The following is a 19,329-nucleotide window of genomic DNA, read 5'->3' as shown; positions in this document are numbered from 1 at the left end:
AAGTGGGCAGGATTTGGTACAAGAAGTAGTTACTATTGCAAAAAGTGGGATTTTTTTTTAATTTAAGCTCCGTAGAGTTAGGTTCCATCTAAGTAACTATTTTTATGAAAGTTGGATAGAATGTTTGTCTGATAACATGTTTTCTTTCAAGCATTTTTTCCAGACACCATTCATTCTTTGAAGATGATGATGTCTTGTAGAAGTGTGATCTGTGGTGGACAGATGTCTCTTCTATAATGGCCTCTGTTTGCTGCGTTTCCCTATTTCAAATGCAAGGTCGGGCAGAGCTGGAGCCAGCTCTGAATGAGCAAGAGTTTTGACTTGCAAAATTCCATAACAACATCAAAATTAGCATCAAAGCATTACCAGGTTGGAAAAGACCTCCGAGTCCAACCATTTCTATCTGCCACTAAACCATGTCCTTATGTACTTCGTCTACCTGTCTTTTAAACATCTCCAGTGATGGTGACTCAGCCACCTCCCTGGGCAGCCTCTGCCAGTGCCTGATGACCCTTTCTTTGAAATAATTTTTACTGTTGTCCAATCTGAGCCTCCTGTGGTGGAGCTTGAGGCCATTGCCCCTTGTTCTGTCACTTGAGGGGAGAAGAGACCAGCACCCACCTCTCCACAACCTCCTTTCAGGCAGGCATAGGCAGTGATAAGATGTCCCCTCAAGCAACAGAATTAACGACTTCTGGGAAAGTTTATACATATGCATGCAAAAGGGAGATATATTAATAGAGTCATAGAACAGTTTGAATTGGAAGGGACCTCAAAGATCATCCATGGGCAGGGACACCTCCCACTAGACCAGGCTGCCCAAGGCCCCATCCAACCTGGCCTTGAACACCTCCAGGGATGGGGCAGCCACAGCTTCCCTGGGCAGCGTGTGCCAGTGCCTCACTGCTCTCATGGTGAAGAAATTCCTCCTTAGGTCTAGTCTGTAATCAGCTTTTGTCTCACAGCACATGATTGATGGAGATTGCTCCTGCGTGCTGCCCAGGCCTGATACAAGGTGCTCTCTTTCTCAAACTCCCAAACGAGTCTTGCCGGCATTTTTGGTATCGACTGTGTGAAAGAAAACATGCCATTCCATTTAACTTTCGGGGCGGTGGGGGGGGGGGGGGGCGGGAAAGAAACGCTGTTAGTTAGACGAAACAAGTTTACTTCGGCTTAAACCGAAAAGAACCCACGCGCTGTATAACGACCCCCGGCGCCGCGGGGCGGGGCCTGGGGGCGGGGCCTGGGGCGGGGGGTGTGGCTTGTGGACGAGGCGGGGCTTAAGCACCTGAGTTGTGCTCGGGGACGGGCGGGGCTTAAGGGCAGGGGCGGGGCTTATGGATCAGGGCGGGGCTTACGGACCAGGGGCGGCGCCGCCGCCGGGGGAGGCGGGGGCGGCTCAGGCCGGGGCGGCTCCCCGGGGCTGTTCCCGTCGGCGGGGCGGGCGGTCCCTGCGTTCTCTCGGCGCGGCGCGTGTTTGCTACTCGCGGAGAAGCTGCCGAGCATGGAGGCGCCGCTGTCCCCGTTGGAGTCGGCCGAGTTTATCGCCGGGAACAGCAAGGATGTCTTCGTGGACGAGGACGAGGCTCGACGGGTGGCGGAGAGTTTGTTCGAGAAAGCCTCGGCGGCGGAGTTCGGGCTGGCGGGGTGGAAGAGCCTCCACGAGCTGAACCCCCGGACCGCCGACGAGGAGGCGGTGGACTGGGTGTTCCTGGTGGACACCCTCAACTTCTCCTTCTGGTCCGAGCACGAGGAGCGCAAGTACCTGGTCAAGTACAAGGGGAAAACCTACAGCGGGTACTGGTCCCTCTGCGCCGCCGTCAACAGGGCCCTGGACTGCGGTGAGGGGCGCGGCGGGGACCGAGCGGCGGGCGGGGGTGGCGCGGCCCTTCAACGGGGCTCTCTCTGCTCTCTCACAAAGAATTTTAAGAATCGTGGAATCCCTGGGTTGGAGAAGGCCTCCGAGATCAAATCCAGCCGTGACTGCCCACTGCTTTCAGTAGTAGTATCCCCAAGCGCTTCATCTACCTGTCTCTTAAATCCGTCCAGTTACGGTGGCTCAACCACCTCCCTGGACAACCTGTGCCGGTGCTTCACAGCCCCTTCCCCTTAAGAAATTTTTCCTAATGTCCGATCTGAACCTTCCCGTGCACAGCCCGAGGCCGTTCCCTCAGCACATCAAGGGGTGTCTCTTGTCAGTTGTTCCTGACTTCTCTTATTTCACCTGTGTTCTTGACATCAATTGCGTATTTCCATGGTCAGTGAGAAAGCCAGGCTTACACCAAGAATCCCCTGGACTAACCTAGGACCAAAGCAGCTCTAGTAAGTCTGATAAACCACGTGCCTCCACACCTAGTATTTTAGTACTCACTTTTGTTAATAGCATCAGAAAAAAGGGAAGAAAAAAGATATATTTGTGGGTATGGATGGCAATTTTAATTAAATTCCTACTTACTTTTTATGTAAATTAAGGAAAAGCTTGTGTTAAGATACGTTTTTTAAACTGCACAAGGGGATTAAGCCTGATCTAGTGGGACACATCCCTTCCCACGGCAGGGGAATTAGAACTAGATGATCTTTAAGGTCCCTTCCAACCCAAACTATTCTGTCATTCTGTGATTTTGTGATTAAGCGCTAAGGTAAAACAGGCCTGTGCTAACTGTAATAACTGTGTACTAAGTGTGTTTGCCAGTGGACAATGAAAAGGCCATGCGCAAAGATGAAGACCTAAGTGGTTGGGGAAAATCTACATATAAAAATTAAGAAAGGTTCCGTGGTTGCATGTTGGAAATTGTTACTTGTAGCAGGAAACACTGTGTGCAAACACAAATTTAGTTTTAAACAGTTATGTGAGTGCTGTTATTGCTGAGCGCTCAGTTGATTTTAAGAGTTTATAGACTCTGTAGATCTTGCCAGGTAAATGCTCTCATCTGTAGTGGGCCACTGCAATAGGTCGTAGGATAGTGGAAGGTGACCCTGCCTATGGCAGGGGAGTTGAAACTGAACAACCTTTAAGGTCCCTTCCAACCCAAACCATTCTGTGATTCTTTCTGTGGTATTTTGTGATAGCCTAAAGATCTTATTTTTATACTTTTCTGAAGGAATTCCAATTACAAGTGCCTCATATTTTGCCACCATGACGCTCGACCAAGTTAAGCACGTGTTTCGCTCTGACACTGAAGTGCCCATACCTTTGATTGAAGAAAGACATCGGGTGCTGAATGAAAGTGGAACCATTCTGTTAGAGAAGTTTGGAGGCTCTTTCCACACCTGTGTGAAAATGAGTGGGAAAAGTGCTCAGAAACTACTACGTCTGGTACTGGAAAACTTTCCTTCTTACAGAGATGAAGCTGTATTTGAGGTAAGCTGGCTCTAACATTGTATTTCTTAGGCTAAGTATTTACTCCTTAGTGACTGGACTCCTTAGTGACTTTCGAAGATAACTCTTAGATTGTCCATGTACATTTTTCTGGGGCAGTTCATAAACTTGTGAAGTTTTGAGTTGTCAAGGTTTTTAATCCAGGAAATGGAAGGTGAACAGAAACGTTTCTCTGAAACTCACTGTATTCAAAAGTAAAATGTGGGAGACTGAATCTGTACAGGTACCCCGGACAAGATCACAGACAATCAATATGATTGGAAATCAAGTCGTTTATTAGCAAGCAAGCAAGCCTTTTGTACTTTGTTTAGGTACTTGGCTAAAGCCCAAAGTTTCCCCTAGTAGTTTTTGTATAAGTAATCTTGCACGTAGACTGCCTTCTTGTTCTCACGCTGTAGCTGCTTCTCGACCTTGATGTATTCCAAACTTCTCCCTTAGAACCTGATAAGGCCACATCGTTAGACCAGCATACATTCCCACATTTCCCCCCTTCGTTTTTAAAATTGAATCCGTGCTATTTTCCAAACAAGTCTAGCAGCATCATAACAAAATAGGAAAACAACAAATTAACAGGCCTACTGCAATTAAAGGTACTAAAATTGTGTGTAGCAAACTAGTTAGCCAATTTGGCCATCCTAAACTCAGTAAGAATTGGTCAAAAGGCAAAGAAACCAGAGTAATTTTGTGCATATTTTCTGCAAGTTGCTGAAGCTGCTTCTGGATAGATTTAGAGTGATCAGAAAGATGCATACAACACGTACCTTCAAATTCGTGGCAACAATGGCCCTGTGCTAGCAACAAAAATCTGTGGCTGCTCTATTTTGTAAAACAGCATGTCTCACGCTATCGACATCCACTAACAAGTTCAATATCATTTTAGAAGTCAGATTGAATTGCTTAATACTCCAACAGGCCATTTTTCGTAACGTGGTTAAGGCATGAGCTACTCCTGCTCCTGGGGCCATCATGGCCGCAGCAAGAATCTCACCCCTATTCTACAATTCCACATTATCTTTACACTCAGATGTAAGCTCTGTGTGAGAAAAAGCTCGCTTCACACAAGGTCATCTTGAAATATTGAAATGATCCACACCAGGAGCAAATAGGGTCAATTTGCCAAGATAACATGGACCCCCTACTACTTTACTGGGGATTCCTGTCCAAGCCCTATCACCGCAGATCAAAAAATAGCCTGGTGGCAACAATTTTTTAGATCCATAGTTTCATATTCCCTTTTCTGTCAAATATATTCCAATTGCATTTCCATAACCATTTCCTCCACAAAACCAACTTTCATTGACAGGGATAAATGAGGGAGTTGCATTTTGCAACATCAGCCAAATAGATTGATCATACTAACCATACTGTGTGAGGGTGAAAATCAATTTGCCATTGTTGTCCAGGCCCGCTACCCTTCACGATTTGGCCCATTTCCAGTGAATTTCCATCCATGAGAATCTCAAAGTGCAGCAACACAGTGCAACCCCCTGTTTTCCACAGATGTGCCCCTTCGTATTTTCTGCCTAGTGCATTCATTTCCTATTAACCCACGGGTCTTAATAAAGATTCCAAGGTTGCAACAAGCTAGCAAGCGTGAGAACATTGGCCATTTGTTCTGTGCTTGCTGCTAATATTGCAGGTACACCAAGGCATCGGCTGTTTGCCCCAGCATACACGCAATACTGGAATCTTTATGCCCGCATTTCCCCCCTTCTTTTATTTATAAACATTATAAACTATACAAATTATCAATTGTTTGTTGTACCTTTCACAGAAAACATGATTGACACGATTAAACATAGAAATATGTTACTACAGATACACAGAAGTATACTAATGCAAGAAAAGTGATTTTGATTAAGGCCTTTAGCTAGCTTTCTGACTTAAGAATCCTTTATAACAAGTTTTTTTCTTTCAATCATCATTCATCTTCAAGCTTCTTTGCCCTGTCCATGAGTGCTGATATAGCCCCAGCATTACTCCTGTCCATATTAGTATCGTTGTCATCTTTGTCATAATTGCTATCTCTGCCTAGATACGGACGGACACACTGTGCTGGCATCTGCTTGGGTGCTTGACCTGTGGAAACACAAGCATATCCTCAACCTCATGTTATTAACTGATATGGTCCTTCCTCATTTTGCTGCTGACCCTCTGTTTGGAAAGATAAAAAAAAAAATGCCTTACTATAGGTGATTTTCCTATTTCCTAATTCTCTCTCACATTTAAGCAATTCAATACATACAGGGCTTTCCTTAATCTGTTCTATGGTGTTTTACCCTTCATTCCCCCTTTTTGTTTTAATAACATTTTTTGTGTGTGTGTGTGTCTGATGGGCTCATTCTACTATCGCCTGTCCTTGTGGAGAATGTGGAATGCCCCTGTGACATGTGTTATTCCCTAGGTTTGAAAAAACTTCTCAAGTTGGTCACTTATATATCCTGGCCCATTGTCTGTTTTTACCTGTGTGAGTTTGCTATTTCCCTTAAAAGATTCCCCTGTATGTGCTGTTGCCCATATCGCATTTGAATACCTGTCAATTGAAACATGTACATATCTCAGTCTTCCAAATTCAAGTATGTGAATAGTATCTTATTGCCAAATCTGTAAAGCACTTAATCCCCTCAGGTTGGCTCCTCTAGGCTGTAATAGTGTTATTTGTTGATAATCCAGGCATATGGTATTATGTTCTGGGCTAATTCTAATGAAATTTTAAGTTGCCTACGTCGTGCCTTGGCAGGCTGATGATAAGATTATGTGACATTAGTGCTTGTTGAATAATGTTCGGTAGTGGGACCTGGACTGGCCCTGCTGTCAGTCTGTCTGCTATTTTGTTCCCTTCGACTATAAATCCTGGAAGTGATGTGTGACTCCAAATATGCATCACGTAAAGTTCTGCTCTTCTAGCTGTGACTTGAAACCATAACTGCTTTAACATTTAAGAACAATCACTCATTGTTTATCTGTTTTAACCATCCTCTTTCTATATGCTGCACTACTCTGGCTACATTTTGTGAATCTGTAACTAAATTAAAGAGACTATTATGCTGTTCAAAGGCTTTAGCACTGCATATAATTCCACTATTAGTATTGATCCTTCTACTATATAAACTACACTTTTTTTGCCCACTGTTCATTTTCTTTCCATGTTAGTACTGCTCTTCCTGTTTTTCCTGAGCCATCAGTAAATATTGTAAGGCCATCAACTGGTCACTATCTACATAAGGACTTATGTTCTATTTGTAATGTTTGCAGAGAGGAAAACAATTTGTGACTCGGTAAGTGGATATCAATACTTCCTGGATAATCTGTTAGAGCTACCTGTAAATTGAAAATATTTGCCATGCAACACTTAGCATATTCTTTTGTCACTGGGATATAAATGATTGTCAGGTCCTGGCCTAATAATTGAATGCTTCTTTTTCTTCCCTTGGTGATTATCATTGTAATCATTTCAAGTCTAGTTACTATTGTTTTTTGGGGTTAGTGTGGCAAAATATCCACTCAATAATTCATAATGAATCTTTTGAATTTTCCTCTATCATTGGCTCAATTATCCCTAAAGGTTGTCTGCGCTAGGGTCCAGCAGTTGATGAGGGACACTGGAATGCAGAGAGTTCTTACAAATTGGCATTCCCCTAGAGAGATAGCACAGTTAACTCCTCTGGACTTTGGCAAAGAAGCTGAAAAGAAAAAAAAAGCTTAGAAAGGAAGGAGAAGCAGGGCGGAGAGGCACTCACACACATACAGCTGCAAGGCTGGGCTTTTTCAATTTTTTTTTTTTGCTTGTTTTTGTTAGGTATTTTAAAATTTTTCATTCTGAAGCCTTTCATTCCAAAGATCCCCAGGTAAATCTACCTGTTTGCTGGCTTAGTGGACATTTGAGATTGAAAAGTCCCAGAGATGTATTTTCAAGATTAATCAAAATCAATTTTCAAGTTTTACAAACGTTTGAAGCACTTCAAACACACACACACGACCACTCATTTCTCAGCTAGCTGAATACATTGATACAATGTTTGTTATCACTATTGGATCCACAATTTTTCGATGCTATGGATATTTAAACTACACATGGTACTGGGCACATACAATACTTAAAATACGTACATGCATTGCATTATCTAATAAGGCTTATATCGATTGTCTAACAAATATTTCACTTCTGGTAATTTTTTGTTTGTTTGTTGCTCTGTGAGTACTGTACGTTGCAGGCTCTTTTTTTTTTGTAGTTTCTGCGTTCATAGAATCACGGACTGGTCAGTTGAACCAAAGCCTCTGTCTCCCCGTATGCGATTTCCTGCGTGGGGTACAATTGCTGGAAAACAAATCAGCTGAGTAATTCTAGTGCCCTTTCATATAAAGTCAGGAGGCATCCAAGCTGTTGCTTGCATCGCTCTCATAAAATCAGCATCAGTCAATTCTGGTAAAACAAGCAGTCTTTGTAACAGGTGATCATGCAATTATCAGTGCACTAAGTCCGTTTTTGCATTCTTTAAGGTTAATTGTTTAAGCAACACTTCTCTAGTGGCGATATTGCCTGCCTGCTTATTTAAGGCCTCTTGTAGTTTGTCTAGAAAAGTCATGTAATAAATGCCATTTTCCAGATTTCTTTATCACAAATACAGGTGTGTTCTAAGGACTATTAATGAGGACTATACGCCCTTGATCTGTTTGCTCCTCCACTAGATTTTGCAATGCACCCAGTTTTTCACTCGTTCATAGTTCCAATGCCTATTCCCATTGCATTTAACACATCTCTCCCTCACAAGATTAGTGGAGCATGCACAACTAAGGGTTACACTACAGCCGTTTTAAGATGTTCTGGCTTTGGTATTTGGTATTAATACTAGTGGAAATTTGGTATTAATACTAGTGGAAACGGTGTTCATAACACTAGTGGAGACAGCATCCATACCCTTGCTTGAATTATTCCAGTAAAGCCTGCACCTATGACCCCAAGGTAAAACAAAGATTCCCAACCGAATTATTGATAATCATTCTAATTACAAAGCAGTAAAGCCAGCCCCCAATGGTCCTTTTACCTTCTGTGGTATTGTGTGAAGTGCAGATGATTGCAGCACTACTGCGATGGTGGTGATCACATCTATCTCGGTGCTGCCTCTGGTTCTTGCTCTGAGATGGGAGCTGCTGCTTGCCGTGGAGGCATCTGTGTCAGTATGCGCCTCCGAACCATGCTTTGCTCCTGGTTTTCTAACAATACTGTCCCATTCTTATCCCATTTTGATCTACACCAACTGGCAAAATGTTTACCCTTTCGACACCAAGGGGAGATTTTAGGCCCTCTATCCTGGCGTTGCATGCGGCAGTCTCTTTTAAAATGTCTCTCCAGAACATCTTTCTGTCCCGCTTCACAGTCAGGGCAGCAGCCATCAGCTGTGCTTGATAGGTAAGTGATCCCAGCTGTTGTTGTAGGATTTTTCAGACTGCACCATATCTTTTTACATTCGTCACTAGGATTTTTTATTACTGATTGCAAAATTAAGGCTTCTGTAACTGCTCGGTTGTCTACCTGCTTGTCAAGTGCGTCCTTCAAGCTCTCTATAAATACCACATACAGGTCATGCCTGTTTCAACTTTCCACCATCCAGTATCTTTAAAAGTGTTTGATAAAACAAAAAGCCGCACCTGTTGTAAAATCGCATTAATTATGCTGTCTTGATTCTTAAACTGCTACCAACATTGTTTAATTGAGTAATTTCTTATCATAGCCGTTAACAGTCCCTTCTGTAATGCCGAAACTGCCTGGGTTTCGCAACAGCAGTGGCGAGCGGCACCCCCCGTGGGGGTAGCGGAGAAGTTAGTACTTACTCTACAGGTTTTCGAGTCTCTGGCCTCCCGCGAACAAACCCCAGGAAAAGTTTGTAGCTGTTTAGGGTCACTGCACCTCCGCTGATGAAAATAAACCAAGTTCTCTCAGGGGCTGTTGGCCCTGGATCAAAGGGATTATTGGCAGTCGCTGATGGCCCTGCACCAGTCTCTAAATGTGGAATATTACTGTCCTTCTCTGCTAGAGGGATAGTTGTTGGATTCGGTCCTCCTAAATACTACAGCAGCCCTTCCACCTGCCTTGTTGATCTTCAATTTGGAGAGTGTAGCTCCACACTGCTGACCTACCACGGCACTCCTATCACATTGCTGGTAACCGTTTGTGGGAGACTAAACCCGTGCAGGTATCCCAGACAAGATCACAGACCGTCAATATGATTGGAAATCAAGTTATTTATTAGCAGGCGAGCCTTTTGTACTTTTCTGCTAACTTGTCTAATGTTTACATAATGCTTAGCTAAAGCCCAAAGTTTGCCCTAGTAGTTTTTGTATAAGTTATCTTGCACGTAGACAGCCTTCTTGTTCTCACGCTGTAGCTGCTTCTTGACCTTGATGTATTCCAAACTTCTCCCTTAGAACCTGATAAGGCCACATCGTTAGTCCAGCATACATTCCCACAGTAAAATTCACGGGAAATAAGAAGGAAAATTACTAAATTATTTTAATATTTTTGCCTCAACTCAGTAAAGATATTCCTTCTGTATAATGAAAGGAAAGTCAGACTCTGAAGCAGCTGATCTTGTAAATTACTGTGAGTCATACAGATAGGGAAGAAGGTTTTTTAAATAATTCTTTTGGACTAAAGTATGCTTTTCTTCTTAAGCTGGAGTAAAATTAATGAGATTTCATCTCTCTATGAGTCTAAACCTTTGAAAACAAGATCACATAATTTATTAACAGTAAACAGTTAACAGTTATTAACAGTAAAAGAATCTTGATTGTCTGAAATCTTTTAACTAGTCAGGAATGTATTTCTAATGAGAAGAGTCACCTTTCTTGCAAGAGGAGAGCTGTTTTTTTCATGTGCTGTCTTGGTCTTCATCACTTTATTGTAATTTATTTTGATGCGCTCCAAGTTCTCAATTAGATATGACTTCTTACAAAAGCGTAATATTTGATATAAGTTCTGCCTGAAAAATGAGAATATTTTTTCCCATTCTTTCCCTCCCCACCCCCGCCCCCCCCCAACTTGATTTGCTCCAGGACTTCCCTCTCCCCCATCTCTCTTTCTTCTTTTACTTTTAAGGATCTCCACAGCTAATGAGGGAAATGAAACTCTGGTAGAACTGTGCAAAGGTACAACTACTGGGAATCCTTACTGTATCTGTTATTGACTCAACAGGAGTTGCATAAATAAATGCAGGCCAAAATTAACCCAGTATATTGAACAGTATATTGAAATTTTTTGGAACAGTTTTCACGAGAGAAACTGATGGGAAGTAAATGGAGACTATCCAGTATTTTCTGTGTGTCTGGTTTTGCCTATACATGCATGATCTTTATTTAGCATCAGTGACATATGTAGCTGTTCCAGTGCTCAGTTACACCTGCAGCAGTATTCAGCTGGTACATCATTATGTCCAAAAGACATTATTCTAGTGGCAGTGAAGCCTATACTAATAGTCTGTGCAGTCTTTCCAAGGTAACTCCCTAGAACACCAGTCACTGGACCTTTGAACCTATTGATATCGCTTAGATCTACCCTTTACTAAGTGGCATGATTTTAATTTCCTTTGTCTCCTGCTATAAAGTAAAACATATTTGCATGAAAAAAAACCCAGAGGTTCTTTCTAAATAATCTTTGGAGCTACTCGCTTGGTTTATTGGGACTTTTTACATATAAAGTATTTTTTGACAATTTTTATGATCAAAAAGAAAATATTTTCAAAGTAAAGTGATAGAGTATTTTCTTATCTTTGATTGTGCTCATTGGTGTAACGTCTTTCATGAGATGATGCTGAGTGATTTATAAAGCAAGCCTCCCTAAAAACAGCAGCAGACTGTAGAATGAAAAGGTGTTCAAAATGATCCCAGACCTTAAGCTCTGACATAGTAGTAGAGCCTGTTGCGTGAATGTGGAAGCTGTTTTTCTGCTTTCACTAAGCAAGATATGCATTTTTGAAAGTGGATGAAATAATATAGACCAAGGTAACACCCTACATGTGTAATAAATCACTCACTCAATCAATCAATCAATGTTAGCACCTAATGTGAGGTGACACAAATCATAATATCAACATATTTTTTATTGCAGCAGGCTGAGATGTGAGAGGTAAGATATTGCCTTCAGTAAAGTTAAATCTCTAAAACTTTTTTGTCCCTATGGTGAATGCTTCATATTTAGACACTGTGCTAAATATGAGTCCTGACAGAAGTTTGAATATTAGCCTTTGCATACTCGCATATCAGGGTTTTGGTATTCTGACTTAGGCACAGTGGAGTCTTTTCTGAGCTTCCAGTTTCTGATTTTGTGTCTATTAGTCTTCTATTTCCTGTTACCTGGGACGGAGGTTGTAAATCATAGAATCATATAACAGTTCGGGTTGGAAAGGATCTTAAAGCTCATATATTTCCATCTCCATGCCACAGGCAGGGACATCTCCCACTAGATCAGGCTGCGCAGGGCACCATACAACCTGGCCTTGAACACCTCCAGGGATGGGGCAGCCACAGCTTCCCTGGGCAACCTGTGCCAGTGCCTCACCACCCTCATGGTGAAGAAATTCTTCCTGATGTGCAGTCTGAATCTCCAGTTTATACCGATTCCCCCTTCTCCTATCATAGAATGATAGAATAACCAGGTTGGAAGAGACCCACCGGATCATCGAGTCCAACCATTCCTATTAAACACTAAACCATACCCCCTAGCACCTCGTCCACCCGTGCCTTAAACACCTCCAGGGAAGGTGACTCAACCACCTCCCTGGGCAGCCTGTTCCAATGCCCAATCACCCTTTCTGTGAAAAATTTTTCCTAATGTCCAGCCTAAACCTCCCCTGGCGGAGCTTGAGGCCATTCCCTCTTGTCCTGTCCCCTGTCACTTGGGATCCCCTGTCACTACAAGCCTTTGTAAAAAGACCCTCCCTAGCTTTCCTATAGGGCCCTTTCCGGTACTGGAAGGTCACTATAAGGTTTCTTCAGAGCCTTCTCTTCTCCAGGCTGAACAACCCCAACTGTCTCAACCATCTGATCCAGCAATCTGATCATCTTTGTAGTCCTTCTTCAGACCTATCCGAACAGTTCCATATCCTTCTTATGTTGAGGATTCCAGAACCAGACACAGTACTCCAGGGTCTCACAAGAGCAGAGTAAAGGGACAGAATCACCTCCCTTGATCTGCTGGCCACATTTCTTTTGATGCAGCCGAGGACACAGTTGGCCGCCTGGGCTGTGAGTGCACATTGCCAGCTCATGTCCAGCTTTTCATCCACCAGCACCCCCAAGTCCTTCTCCGCAGGGCCACTCTCAATCACATCATCCCCCAACCTGTATTGAAATCGAGTATTGCCCCGACCCAGGTGTAGGACATTGCACTTGCCTTTGTTTAACCTTATGAGGTTCACACAAGCCCACTTCTCCAGGTCCCTCTGGATGACACCCTGTCTTTCTGGTGTGACAACTGCACCATTCAGCTTGGTGTCATCTGCAAACTTGCTGAGGATGCACTCAGTCTCGCTGTCTATATCATTGATGAAGATATTAAACAGCACTGGGCCCAGTACAGACACCTGAGGGACAGCACTTGTCGTGGATCTCCATCTGGACATTGAGCTGTTGATCAGCACTCTCTGAATACGACCATCCAACCAGTTTCTTAACCACTGAACAGTCCACCCATCAAATGAATATCTCTCCTATTTAGAGATAATGATGTTGTGGGGTACCATGTCAAAGGCTTTACAGAAGTACAGATAGATCACATCTGTTCGTATTCCTGCATCCACTGCTGTGGTTACCCTAATCTTTTTAAAAATGGGCGCAAGGTTGCCTTTCTTCCAGTCACCAGGGACTTCTCCTGACTGCCGTGACTTTTCAAATATCATGGAAAGTGACTTGACAACCACATTGGCTAATTCCCTCTGGACCCTGGGATGCAAATATAAAATTCTCATTCATCCCCTATTCTTTGCTGCTTTTTTTTACTGGCTGTGCTGTCCCACTTTGCTCTTTGCCAATACAGTACACCATTTTTCTTTTAATACCACTAGGTCATAATTAGTTATGTCTCTTGATACTACTGCTATTGTAGTGGAGAGGAGATAAAAGTGCCGTATGTGGTCCTTTTTACTGGAAAGGGAGGGTGTTGCAGAAAAAAAAAAAGTGTAGTTACATTGTTATCTGGCAACATGTTCCATTTTTGGGCAAATGATACTGTCTTTGAGCCACAGTATCATCCACCTAATGCTTTCCTTGCTTTCTGTTGAAAAGAATGGTGGAGAAATTCACTAGGAATGCTTGACATTCTTTTTCATATAGAGAATTTTATGCAAACTTTAGAAGCTTTGTCCAGGGTGAAAACTAACAATAATGGAAACAATGAAATTATAAATTCATGTGCTCAGTGACAAGTCCCAGACATTATCTGTCTTCCAAATTAAATTGCATCATGAGTTGAAATGTTCCATTTGAGTTCTCCCTTTCTCTGCTCTTGCAAAATGCCATGGTGCTGGAGACAATCAGCTCTCTGCTATATTGGAAAAATGTTAGTGCTGTAAAAGAGCAATGTCTTTGGTTTCCTTTATCTCTGGGTTAGTAGGAGCTATGATGGGGTTTGGTCTATTAATTATTTACTAGTTATTAATTATATCTTGTTGTGGAGTTTCAAGTGGTGTTTTATTACTTAACGTACAAAACTGTGTAAGTTTTCTAGGATAGTGAAGCACAGGGAAAGGAGGAGTTTTCCAAATGTTTGCAGAAGTTGTTGGACCACTTGTTCTCAGTGTTTTCAGAGAGTAACATTTAATTACAAAAACATGCTTTGCTCTCAGGTATAGTGGTGTCTTGGCAATAAAGTAAAATTAAATTAGATTTAAAAAATGCCATTGGTAAATTGTGGTGATTTGAAGGGTGGCAGCAGAAAACTGGAAATAAGTTGAATCTCCACCTACTTGTATTTCAAATTAACCATTCCAGTTACATATTGTTGTTTAGCACATGTTAAAAGTTGAAAATCCCATCTAGCTATCAAGGGAAGAAGAAAACATAACCCACTAATACATTCTTTCTTAAAGATGTGGATTTACATTCACACATGGTGTTCATCATAGAGTGAAAACCCCGACAGCATACAGATTGTAGCACAGCTTTAGTGTTCCCCTTGTGAGTAGTCATAAAATCATGTAAATCTTTGCATGACTAGTAGCAGCAAAAATATTTATGGGAAAATTAAAACTATGCATCATATCTAAGAAGATCTCGTATTTGTGAACTTGCCTACTACTGGAATTAATTTTCCTCTCTCTTCTTTAAACAGGAAGATAAACTACACAACACAGGAACATTTATTGAAGTTTTCATTAGAATTTTATTTTATTAACATTTTGGATAAATTGTTTAACAAAATGTTTTGTCTCATCCAATACATGCTTTTTACAGTTTTCTCAAAATAAAAGGTTGAATGGACTCTAGGGTCTCTGACAGAATTAATGAAATCCAGTGTTTGCCAAGTGATAGTAAACTAGCATTAATGTGTTCTGAGATCCAAGTGGAATCTAAACAACTTCTATTCCCCTGCAGTCACTTCTACTATGTTTTTTATTTTATTTCATTCCATATGATGCTTGTTTGTGGTTCAATATTGTTTAGATTTTAAGGTGTTTAAGAGTGCTGTGCTTTTATTCTATTTAGTTAACTAATATGTTTGCTTAACCAGGTAATAATTTCTGTTTCCTAGAACAATGTAACTCTTACTTGTTGTCTCTTTCCACTTGTCTTTTGCTGTATTTATTGAACTTTCAGGCACTTAAATAATTTGTAAATTCTTTCCATCAGAAAAAAAAGGTGTCTTTCTACAAACGGGCACAAATACTTGTGGCTGATACATGGAGTGTGTTAGAAGGCAAAGGAGATGGCTCTTTTGATGACATCTCCAGTCTGACTATATTTGCTGACTACAGAATTCCTCAAGTTCTCGTTCACTTAAAAGCAATGAAATATTCTGAAGGACTGATGAAGAAACTACGTGAAGGTTTGTTTCTCTCTTAGTAATGTCAAGTTGTCTTATCCCTTGATATCACAAGCCAAAGCTACTTTTAAGATGTAATATTTTGTCTGTGTAAGGCTTATATGTATTCTTTTTTTCTTTTCTTCAGGGAACAAGGACTTCTTATGTAGTGATGAGATAATAACAGGAAGGAACTTACTCTAGTTATCTTGAATGAGAATCTTAAGGTTATATTTTTATAAAGATCTAACTGTTCCTTGGATTAAACATTGATAAGGGAAGGTTTAAAAAGACCCTCATCCAGTTTTCCCCAGGCTTTGCAAGAGCTGCCATGGCCAAAACCACTTTTCAGCATGAGTTTAGTTGTGATATTTGAGGTCTAGGTAGGAGAGGTAATAATTTCTTTATTAGTTCAAAGATTATGTAAAAGCGTAGGTATTTGTCTTTGTGCTGCACTGCTAGTGGCAAGGAAGGTAATATTATAAGCACCTATTAAAAAAAAAGTTTGCTTTAAAAGTTAATTTCATAAGACTTGAGTCTTGTTTATAAGCATGGTTACATCTTCCAGTACTTATTAACTATGAAATCCAGTGAATAAAAACATAAATCAATCTGTTTTTCACTGTAAAATGACTGTGTTTAGAGGTAGAACTGCTATTAACGCAGTTTTAAAACTGCACCGCAAGATAAAGAGATGAATGCAATTGTCCATGGATCTTACTAGAATGACTCTGTGTGTGTATACATATATGTATGTCTGTACATATCTATACAGTAAATGTATCATGCACACAATGTATCTTCTCCACAAATCGTAATAAGGACATTCCAATCCAAGTAATTCAAACAAATAGGTCCTGTTATATTTTTCAATTTATAGCTTTTGGAGGTTGCTTTTTTCCTTTTATTTTAATTTTTAAACTTTAGAGTTATCTTGGCAGAAAATATACATGAAATACTCATGTAATGTGCAGTATAACCTGAACACCCATTCTTTTCTTAAACCACTCTCTTAGAATGCAGGATGCTGTTACAATTGAATGGGAGGTAAACTTGGAAGCGTGTGTAGCGCAGTCATTGAAAATGTGTAGCCACATTCTTAGCAGTTGTGTAAGTCATAAAGACTGGAGTCCTCGAATAGAGTAAATGGGGGGGGGGGAGGGGAGGAAAATAAGCAAATTCAGGCCATCCTGGGGCTTGTGTTTCTTGAACGTAATTGTGTTACTGTCTTTTGTGTCTCACAGGAACAGTTTTCCAGTCTGGAGATAGAGAGGAGGTGGAGATTCGTGGCTGTTCCATTTGGTGCTGTGCGTTGATCTGTAAGCACCTGCTGGAGCTCTATGAGAAGAAGGGTCAGGACATGCGTGAGAAGATCAATGCTGTTTTACTCGATTATTATCTCTGGGACTATGCCAGGGATCATAGGGAAGAGATGAAAGATATTCCGTTCCACCGAGTGCGATGTATATATTACTAAATCCAGCTAGATAGCTTTTTTACTGACGCTTTATCTTTATAATTGAAATAATTCTTTTCATACAGTTGTTTGTCATACACTGATCGTAACCAGTTAAATCAAATGCTTCTATTCTGATGATGTATTAACAGCTCGGTTTTTTTTTCCTTGGAATCTTTCACTCGCTGTGGCTGGAATGATTATTGTGTGCTTTGTGGGACAGTCTGTGTTAGTTCACCACTCCTTCGTCAGGCTCCGTGTGAGCATTTGCGTGTGTCTGAACCCCCCAGGCAGCTGTACCGTGCCGCCAGGTGCATCATCACACCCTCCCTCACGTTGCTCATACAGCCGAGCCTTGCATTCACTCAATAAATTGTGCCTAAAGCCGCATGGACCGTGTTCCTTTCTCCCACTGGTGTGTGCGCAGTCAGCAGAGGAGGGTGGGGGAAGCGAGGGGTGTCCTCCACCCGGCCGGCAGGGGGCGCTGCGGCGGGGTGTGTGTGGGGGGGCGCTGCGGCGGCGCTGCTCGCCCCTCCGGCCGCTGGGGGGCGCTGCGGCGGGGGTGGTGGCGCTGCGGCGGGGCTGAGGGGAGCTGTGGCGGGGCTGCTCGCCCCTCCGGCCGCTGGGGGGCGCTGTGGTGGGGTTGGGGGCGCGGCGGCGGCCGCCCGGAAGTCGCGGCTGTTGCTTAGCGAGGGCGCCGGTACACAGCGGGGAGGGCGGAGCCGCCGCTGCAGGGCGCCGACCCGGCTCTGGACCAGGTTTGGCGTTAAACGTGCGCTTCGTGAGGAGGAGGCGGAGGACGGGGGGCGGCCGGCAGCCGCCGGGAGAGTGGTAGGGCCGCGCTGCGCCGCGTCCCTGCGTGGGAAAGTGTCTAGGATTGACCTCTCCTGGAATCCTGTGTCCAGCTCTGGATCCCTCAGCATCAGGAGGACACGGAGCTGTTGGAGCGGGTCCGGAGGAGGCTGCAAGGATGATCAAGGGGCTGAAGCACCTTCCATACAGGCTGAGAGAGTTGGGGTTGTTCACCATGGGCAAGAGAAGGGTTCGAGGAGACCTCATAGCGACCTTCCAGTACCTGGAGGGGCTACAGAAAGCTGAGGAGGGACTGTTCACAAAGGCTTGTGGTGATAGGATGAAGGGGAACGGGTATAAATTGGAGAGGGGCAGATTTACGTTACACATAAAGAGGAATTTCTTCACTCTGAGAGTGGTGAGGCACTGGCACAGGGAGGTGTTCAGGGCCACCTTGGATGGGGCCCTGGGCAGCCTGATCTAGTGGGAGGGGTCCCTGCCCATGGCAGGTGGGTGGGAACTGGATGATCTTTAAGATCCCTTTCAACTCAAACCATTCTGAGATTCTAGGATTCTCTCCTTTCCCCTGTGGCTTGCTTTATTTTTAATTTTTTAATATAAAAAGGGAGGGAGGCATGTTAGCCCTTTAAACGCTGCTTGGTAAAGGGTAAAAATAATGCACTTGGATAAATAAAATCTGAAATCAATCAAAATGTGGTTTGAGTCTGTGGTTAGTAAGCTTATGTAGATGTTTCTGATTGCCCTGCCCTTTATGATATGAGCCTAATTTTGGTGTCACACTTTCCTTATTTGTTTTACTTCTGCTCACTTAATGAAACAGGGCTTTTCTTTTTTTGTCATCTTCAAGGTAGTTTGTCAGCTCTGGATGGCCGGATTCTCAAGTTAAATGGAACAAAATGAAATGCAAAAACTCTTCTCCTGACAACTGCTAGGCAACAACTGTTTAAAGCAGTTTATTTTCAACAAACTTGGAATTCTGGGTACTTAGATCGTGAGTTCTGTTGGTGTGGCAGTACAGCTTTCTTAGGGACAATGCATGGGAGGTTAGTAAGCAGGAGCAAAGGTTCTTAGAATTAGTTAAAAAGAAAAAAAAAAAAGATCCAGTAGTACCTGTGACAATTTTTGAATGTTCATGAAAGGAAGGCTGTTCCTTGTGCTACTGCACAGTGCTTATGTTGTAAGAATGAATATGTAGGGAGCAGTATAAGGAACCATGGTTGCTAACATTTATAATTAAAAATAATTACATACGTCCTTAAAGATGCAGATTAGAATGAGCAGAGTGCTTTCTGTATAGTAATTGGATACATTTAAAATCACACCTTTGTAGGCAACACAACTGCCTTCTCTATACTTTTTGAGTTACAAATGGCATGTAAGTGGAAGAAGTTTTTAAAATGTGTGTGTATAAATAAAACTTTCGGAGGAAAAGGTCTTATTTGACTGGTTTATGTTGCCTGTGCAGCATGAATGCATGAATAGGAAAATGAGATGATTTACTGTAAGCATATGCTTTATCAGCAGTGTTTATTACCAAGCTCTTATGATCTTGTTGCTTCATATGGCTATGTTATGTTCAAACAGAAAATCAAGCAACTTTCAGACTCGAGTTTAAGTCTGCTAGCTTGAAAAGTAATTGAGACAAAATTGATTTATGAATTGATTCAA

At 42.3% G+C, this 19,329-nt stretch overlaps 1 protein-coding gene across 1 annotated transcript; it reads left to right on the top strand.

Moving 5' to 3' along the window:
- The first annotated feature begins 1,457 nt into the window (after positions 1-1,457).
- Positions 1,458-17,236, top strand: QNG1 (Q-nucleotide N-glycosylase 1). Its single transcript, XM_069880285.1, has 4 exons — positions 1,458-1,841; positions 3,102-3,361; positions 15,221-15,416; positions 16,637-17,236. Exons 1-4 carry the CDS (start codon positions 1,505-1,507, stop codon positions 16,867-16,869), a joined length of 1,026 nt encoding a protein of 341 aa, XP_069736386.1. The 5' UTR covers positions 1,458-1,504; the 3' UTR covers positions 16,870-17,236.
- The last annotated feature ends 2,093 nt before the right edge of the window (positions 17,237-19,329 follow it).

The sequence above is a fragment of the Phaenicophaeus curvirostris genome, chromosome Z (assembly GCF_032191515.1).
Source record: "Phaenicophaeus curvirostris isolate KB17595 chromosome Z, BPBGC_Pcur_1.0, whole genome shotgun sequence".
Taxonomy (NCBI): domain Eukaryota; kingdom Metazoa; phylum Chordata; class Aves; order Cuculiformes; family Cuculidae; genus Phaenicophaeus; species Phaenicophaeus curvirostris.
Note: the sequence above shows the minus strand (reverse complement) of the source record. Positions and strands in the feature narration are given on the sequence as shown.